At 45.6% G+C, this 8324-nt stretch overlaps 1 protein-coding gene across 1 annotated transcript; it reads left to right on the top strand.

Moving 5' to 3' along the window:
- Positions 1 to 2809: 2809 nt before the first annotated feature.
- Positions 2810 to 5632, top strand: LOC140888071 (uncharacterized). The gene is made up of 4 exons (XM_073295746.1): positions 2810 to 3275; positions 3317 to 4224; positions 4574 to 4692; positions 4783 to 5632. The coding sequence occupies exons 1-4, from the start codon at positions 2810 to 2812 to the stop codon at positions 5630 to 5632; spliced, it is 2343 nt and encodes a 780-aa protein (XP_073151847.1).
- Positions 5633 to 8324: the final 2692 nt, after the last annotated feature.

An 8324-nucleotide genomic window follows, 5' to 3' on the forward strand; every position in this document is an offset into this window, starting at 1 on the left:
ACTCGGGCAAAAGAGCCCCTGGAACCCTCCGCCGTAAAGCCATCAATCTTGATGGGATTACCTAGAATCTTACCGATCGGATAAAGACTCTTTTTGGCATATAAATGCAGAGGTAAATCTAGAAACCTAACCCAAATCGGAGCAATAGACGATTCCGCCTCATATTTGAACTCCGGAGTCCATTTAGAGAAATGGATCAAGACACAATGAATAGAAATAACAGGTTGACTCCAAAACTTCAAGTAATCGACTTCCGCAGAAAAATTAATAACCATAAAGCCCCGGGGAAGGAATTGAACAGAATGGGAGCCAACCAAACCCACACAGTCAAAAGCAGTAATAAGAACAAAATTCGGAGTCACCCCCCTATTACCCAAAATACGCCCAACCAAGGCAAATTTAAAAGGCTCAGAAAGATCAGAAATAACCTGATCCGGGAACAAAATCCCAGGAATCCCTTTGCGCACAATTGGAGAAAAATCCTCCATCTTAGAGACTGCAACATCGTCAAAACTCAAGGAGCGCAGTCTAGGGGACGAAGAAGCCACCGCATCATGAAAAGAAATTCTAGGAATATCAGGGACAGGAGCTGGATGTGCTGAAACATCCCCCGGAGCAGGAAAAACACCAGAACTCGAAGGGTTGACCGCCGAATCAAGAGGAAATGGTTGACTCGGTGACTCGGCCGAGTCAACCCGTGAGTCACCAAGGGGGCTACCACCGATGACCGGCGAAGGCAAGGGGAGCAAGGGGGCTACCACCGACAACCGCGAGTCACCAAGGGGGCTACCACCGACAACTCGCCTGAATTTGGGCGTTTCCGATCGGGGCCTTCAATTGCAAAATTGGACACACCACTGGATTGCCCACAACAAGGGGAGAAATCTGACCGGAGGAATTTGAAAAATACCCACCGGAGCCAGGGTAAATCGCCGGCGAAACAGACGGCAGGGGCGAAATTGGAGGCGGAGGCGTAGATCTGAAATTCCTGGCGATCGGACCATTGAATTTCTTCGAAACCAGAGGCATCTAAAGTGTCTGGTCATGAGGATTCTGAATCGGGGTCCCAATCGAAGATCGGATGCCGAACGGCACCAGAATCGGCGAAAGAACAGCCGGCAATCGCGTGAACAGTGAACTCGGAACTTTGGACGGCGATTGTATAGGGCAAACGGACTCCGATTTACCTGATTTTTGGACAGTAGACTCGATTTGAAGAGGTGCAACTAATGGCATAATGGGCTTGGCCATCGGAGCACCGACGGCCGGAATCGCAGGTTTGGACGGAAAACTCGAAACTTTGACCAAGGATTTGGTTGGCCAAATTACTTCCGATTGGACTGATTTTTGGATATGTTTATCACCTCGACGAGGCAATTCCGATGGACCTATGGGCTTGCCAGAACCCGGCGCTGACCGGCCGGCCATGGGGGATACGAAATATGGGCTTATTTTTGGGCCTAAAATTCCTTTTTTAACTTGAGAGCATTTGGGCTTTTTTTTTCTATATGAATATGATGTTATGCTAAAAGATTAGGCCCCGAATAGTATTTATTGAGGACCATGTTCTTATATTTCATTATTTTATTAAATATCCCAAATAGTTTATACTCATATCGGTAAGGAGTTAGATCCCATATAGTTTAGACTCATGATGGTCCGGAGTCCCATTTATTTTATTTATAAGGCTCGTGTTGGGCCTCGAGCACTTCATACTCCGACCAAGTGTACCTGGTCGATTGGATGGGTTTTTTATGTAGGTGGGCCCCGCAGCACACCCCGGGACGAAGCTCTGAGTTTGGTCACTGTACCCGGATCTCCCCTCGGAGGTCACCCACAGATAGGCCACGTAGAGACCGCCAACATAACCCACATCGACGCCACCTAGAAGTACACTGGTCAGTGTTAGAAAATTGGGATTCAATTCACATCCATGAGAATTGAACCCCCAACCTCCCCATTTCTCAATGGGTACTTAACCATTGTGCCAAAGACAACTTGGTTAGAGGCTGTGGAGTCTGCAGGTTTCCATGAGAGGTTCGGGTGTTGCTTCCAGCCAGGATTTTAGGGTTCAAGGGTTTAGGGTTTAGGGTTCAGGGTTGTAATGACCCACGTCTTTCCATCACATCCCTCCCCAGCATATAGCATGGGCTCGGAACGCATGGTTCGATGGTCATCGCACTCATGAACTTCCCCTTCCACCGCATCACTCCCCAACATATAGCATGGGCTCGGACCGCATGGTTCGATGGGCATCACACTCATGAACTCCCCACTCCTGGCAGTGGGTTTTTGCACTCTCCAACACTTGAACCCTGTACCTCCAGGATAAGTACATAGATTCTTAAAGTGTTGGTACCAATTGAGCTGTAACGACCAACGTCCTTCCACCGTATCCCTCCCCAGCCTATAGTATGAGCTAGTAGCCCAATTGGTACCAACACTTTAAGAATCTATGTACTTATCCTAGAGGTACAGGGTTCAAGTGTTGGGGAGGGCAAAAACCCACTGCAAGGAGTGGGGAATTCATGAGTACGATGCCCGTCGAACCATGCGGTCTGAGCCCATGCTATCGGCTGGGGAGGGATGCGGTGGAAGGACGTGGGTCCTTACAACCCTGAACCCCGAACCCTGAACCCTAAAGACCATTTGGAAGCAACTGGACATGATTTTTGTTTCTGTGGATTGGGGGGATCACTTCAACTCTATTCGGGTTGAACACCTAGGTCGCACAGTCTCGGACCATTGTCCGCTTTTTGTGTCTGCTCCTATATTTGGTCGGGGTCCGAGTTCTTTTTGGTTCCAGAGAATGTGGATTCGTCATCCCGAGTTCCTTCAGAACGTCAGGCTGAATTGGAACACGCCCTGTCATCTGTACGAATTGCCGAAGCTTTTTGCAAAGCTGAAGCGTCTGAAGGGCCATCTTAAGTGGTGGAACCGGGATGTTTTTGGGAACATTATTTATAAGATTACTGAGGCGGAGAAGTCTGTTAGACTTGCTGAGGCTGCCTGTGAAGCGGACCCCTTGGAGCACTGCTGGAATCTTTTTTCTAGGTGCAACGAGGATCTGGCTGGAATCACTGCCATGGAGGCGGACTTTTGGAAGCAGAAAGCCGCTTGTAATTGGCTTGAGGATGGGGAGAGGAATACCAATCTCTTCCACAATATGGTCAAGAATAAGCGCGTGACTAACAATATCTTCCGCATCTGGGAGGATGGGACCTGCCTTACCTCTCCGGACCTTATCCAGCTGTCCGGGGCTGCCTACTTCCAGCGTCTCCTCACCGGGGATCCTTTTTTTTTCTGGATATCCCAGATTTTTCTGGTTTTTCCACGGTGATCTCGGAGGAGGAGAACGTCTGCATTGCGGCCACCACCACCTTCGAGGAGGTTCGCTCCATTGTTTTCTCCATCTCTAGGGACAGTGTGGCTGGCCCTGATGTGTACTCTTCCGTCTTTTTTCAGCACTGCTGGGATTTTGTGCAGCAGGATGTCATGGACGCTGTCCTAGAATTTTTTCAGGGTTCCCCTTTGCTCCAGGGCTTCACTGCCACCACGATCACTTTGGTTCCCAAAGTTGAGGGTGCTCATGCTTGGATGGATTTCTGTCCCATAATCTTGTGTAATTTCCCGAATAAGATCATCTCGAAGTTGTTGTACTCTCGACTAAGGTCAGTGGTTGGGGGTCTTATTTCTCAGAGTCAGAGTGGCTTTGTGCCGGGTAGGATGATCTTTGATAATATCCTTCTCACTCAGGAGCTCACTCACAGTCTCAATCTCCCTGCCCGTGGTGGCAACGCCATCCTGAAGTTGGACATGGCTAAGGCCTATGACAAAGTCCAATGGTCCTTTCTCCTGGAAGCTCTTAGGCAGTTCGGCTTCTCCGAGCAGGTTGTGAGGATGGTTCATGCTTGCATTTACTTTTGCAAGTTTTTGGGCAATGTCAATGGTACTCCCGCTGGTTTGTTTGGTTCTACGAAGGGTCTGAGACAGGGGGATCCTTTGTCCCCCGTTCTCTTCATTATTGTGGCAGAGTACCTGTCTCGCAGTCTGGATCGGTTGTTCCTTCAGAACGCTGATCTGAGGTACCGCTCTGGGTGTGATATGATGATCTCCCATCTGGCTTATGCAGATGATGTCATTATTTGTGCCAATGGGGGGTCTTGGGGTATGCAGCGCCTCAAAGATTTCTTGGCCCATTATGAGAACTGCTCGGGACAGTTGGTGAATGTGTCCAAGAGTGCCATGATATTAACTTCGCATTGTAATGCTCATCGTCGCTCTCGTTTGATGCGCATCGCAGGGTTTGCGGAGGGCTAGCTGCCTTTGAGATACCTGGGAGCTCCTCTTTCCCATGGGAACCGAAAGTGCTCGCTGTTTGAGCCACTTTTGCAGTCGGTTCGGAAAAATCTGGAGGGTTGGGAGAATCGCTCCCTCGCCCCTGGGAGCAGGATGACCCTGATCAGTAGCGTGCTCCTTTCGATCCCGATCTATCTCTGCCAGGAGATTCAGCCTCCTTTGGCTATCATGGAGAGATTGGAGCTCATCTTTAATGCTTTCCTCTGGGTTCTAGACCCTTGGAGAAAAAGTGGCACTGGGCTCGTTGGTCTTGTGCTTGCCTCCCGGTGAAAGAAGGGGGACTTGGTTTTCGTCAACTGAAGACATAGTCGATAGCTTCTCCATGAAGCTATGGTTCAGATTCAGACATGGCTCCTCTCACTGGGCGAGATTCCTCATGAGGAAGTATTGCCGGACTTAGAGCCCCATTTGTGTCACTTCCAGCGGTGCTATTTCTCCTACTTGGCATCGTATGCTCCAGGTTTGGCCTCGTGCGAAGCCTGGTATCCGATGGAGAATAGGCTACAGGGAGGTTTCTTTTTGGGATGATACCTGGTTGGGTGATACCCCTCTGTCGAGCAGATGCGGTGTCAGAGGGGATAGGAGAGTGTGTGTTTCTAGCTTCCTTTCGGAGGGAGCATGGGATTTTGATATTCTCTGTGCTGTTGTTGCTCCCTCGGTGGCGGAGGAGATCGCACAGATCCCTATTTTGGTGGACGAGCCGGATGTGGCTATTTGGATCCACAACACTGATGGTGCTTTTTCCGTGAGATATGCGTGGGAGCAAGTCCGTCCGAGAGGCCCGGTATCGAACATTTTGATCCCTTGCTGGGGGCATTGGATGAGGCCCACCATGTCCTTTTTTCTGTGGAGATTTTGGCATCGGTGGTTGCCTATGGATGAGGTGCTTCAGCAGCACGGTTTTGCTTTTGCGTCCATATGTCAGTGTTGTGAGATGTCGGAGACGCTCACACACATTTTCATTGACGGTCCCAACGCCCGTTCCGTGCGGCATTTCTTTGGGGCTGTCTTTTGGGTTCGCATCCCCATCACTGAGGACTTCCATTTGTTCCTCATTGTTTGGAAGAGGGGTCATGAGTGGTCTCCTGGGGGTAATGTGAAGGAATTCATTCCTTTTGTCATGTTTTGGTTCCTTTGGACTCCACGCAACGATTCTAAGAACCGTCACTTACCATTTTCTGCGGAGACGGTCAAATTCAAGATCTCGTCATATTTGAGACTTGCCCATTCTGCAGCTACCATCAAGCTCCGCCTCTGGCTGGGGGCTATATAGGCTGCACGTATGATGGGCATCTCAGTTGGCATCCAACGGACACACAAGACTGCCATTGTCTGTTGGTTACGGACGCCGCCTTGGTTCTTTAAGCTTAATGTTGACGTGGGCGGCCTGACACGCCCCTTGCTCTTTGGAACCACTGTAGTACCTTAGATCTCGGTTTATTAGAGCCTCACGCTCGCTGATAGCCGGTTCTCTTGGACTTTCTTTTTCTTTGTTTGTTCTCCTTTTTTTGGTCTAGGTCATCCTAGATTTAGATATTTATTCATTCCAGGTACAGCACTCCGGCCTCTTTCCGGAGTATTTGGAGTTCATGTTCTTACCAGTACTGGCTTGCCTTGATTTTCAGAGGGTTTGATCTTGTGGGGCGTTTACTATGGTTTTCCCCTTTCCCGATTATAGATTCTTGCTGATTATCTTCATTGGCAGGTTTGGACGCTGGTTATTCTATGGTCTCACAGTATAGTTGGTGGCGGGATGTGTTTCAGCTCAGACATACATACTTCTGCTACCTCTTGTTTTTGGGTCTAATGGACTGTGGTTGCCCTTATTGAAAGAGTGGGTGCCCGGTGAGCCAACTTGTGGCTAAGGGCTTTGATGACTCTTTGTATAAACAATCTTTTGTTTAATATAATTTACACTTTTATTAATGGCAATGACTTTATCTTTCTTCATATTGTTATATTATGATATACTATTGTTGTTTTGATAAAGACCTTGAATATACTATAGTGTATGTAAGATGTGGTAGAACATGGGGATGTCTATCATGAAACACATCTTATAGTCACTGTATATTCTAAACTGTTGATTCGATCGTCGCTGCCCTAGGGGCAGCCGGGCTGCCCGGCCCGAGCCCTACGGGGCGCGGGCGGCCCGGGAATGTCCCGGGCGGCCCGCGGAAAAATTAATTTTTAATTTTTAAATTAAATTTTAATAGGTTAAAATTCTATTTTTGGTCCGATCGAAAATCGTTTTTGATTGGTCCACGAGGCGTCGGATCGAATTGTTCGAGTCCGAAAATTTTAAAATTGATTTTTGGATAAATTTGAATTTTTGGAAAATTTTAATATTTTATCCTTTAATTTAATTTTGAAATTAATTATTTTTGGTATAATTGATGTTAAAGATATGATCTTATGGATATATTGAGTAAAATATGATTTTATGTATAAAATTGGATTTTATAGATAAAATATGATTCTATTTGATAAAAAGATAAAATATGATTTTGTATGTAAAATGAGATTTTATGTATGAAATATGATTTTATCCTTTTAAATTTAAATTGCCATTGCATGTTATCCAATAAATTAATTTTGAATTAAATGTTATTGGATAAGGATGATCGATTGCCATGACCAATTTTGTAGGTGTATGTTAGGAATTTACATTTGTTTTTATTGTTGTTGGTTTTATTAATGGGCCTGGTTTATGGCCCAATATGAATGTCATATTTAATAAAAGTGGGCTTGGTTTATGGCCCGTTCCCACCCCTTAAAAATGTATCCCCTACTTGTCATTGTTATTTATTGTAAATACATTAGATTTAGTGGGAGATCAAGATTTGAAGATGGAGGTGGGCCCAGCAGACAATAAAGACAGAAGAAATGTAAATTGGAAGCAAATGTAATAGGATTGCATTGCATACTGCATATTACCTAGGATTGGACTAAGACTCGTGATTGGCAACCACGGGTCGATTAGAAATGGAATCGATCATCCTATATAATATGTGATATTATAGTTGTATGCATGTTTTAGACATAATTGTGTGAATCCGACAAGCATACAAAATTTTAAAAATGATGAGACAAATTTTTATAATTAAAAATCCCTCATTTAAAATTGATATCAAGATAAATAAAGGAAATTTAAATTTGTTTAAATATTCCTACCTTCCATCAACGATCAATGTATGAGATGCTACCCGCGGATACGGTCCGGCTCATATTATTGGGGGGGCCCGTTCGTCGGAAAGCTGTACATTGGATCGACACATGTTGTAAGTTGGGTGGAACTCCCATGGGATTGGCTCATATTATTGGGGGATCCACATGGCGACCGTCCATCACAACTTAATATTGATGGGTCATCTTGACATGTCACAATAATCGGCGTCATATTATTGGGCCCTTATTGGACATGAGGTAAAAACGTGGAGGTTGCTTTGGAAGCAATTGGGCTCTACCTTTTGAAATTATGGTTGGCTGATATTATTCGGGACCATAGATTGTCAATTGGACTCCATGTTCTCACTAAGGAAAACAGTTTCCCGTTTTCACTAGAGGGTAGTGAAATCGTTAAAATAGTGGGAGTGAGATTCATAAAATAAATTTCTCCTATTTTATGTCTTAGTAAATTAATTAAACAATCATCGATAATTGTCTGTTTCATCTCAGTAATCCACATGTTTCTATTCTCCAACAAAACAAACTTATTGGCGCAAACAATACAGAATGATTCCATAAGTTAAGATTGTCCTAAGTTCGGAAAAGATTTTCTAAGTGTTAGAAAATGCGTCTCCGAAAAACAGCCCCGGCTGATGTAACTGCCGAAAGGTTGGCCGAACTAGAGAAATGGTTGGACCATGATCTCAAGGCCAAATGTTACATGCAAAATTGGACAAGTCTAAACAAGTTTGCCATCACTGCAAGAAACCCGGTCATTGGAAACGTAACTGCAAGGA

The sequence above is a fragment of the Henckelia pumila genome, chromosome 3, assembly GCF_033568475.1.
Source record: "Henckelia pumila isolate YLH828 chromosome 3, ASM3356847v2, whole genome shotgun sequence".
In the NCBI taxonomy this organism is placed as follows: domain Eukaryota; kingdom Viridiplantae; phylum Streptophyta; class Magnoliopsida; order Lamiales; family Gesneriaceae; genus Henckelia; species Henckelia pumila.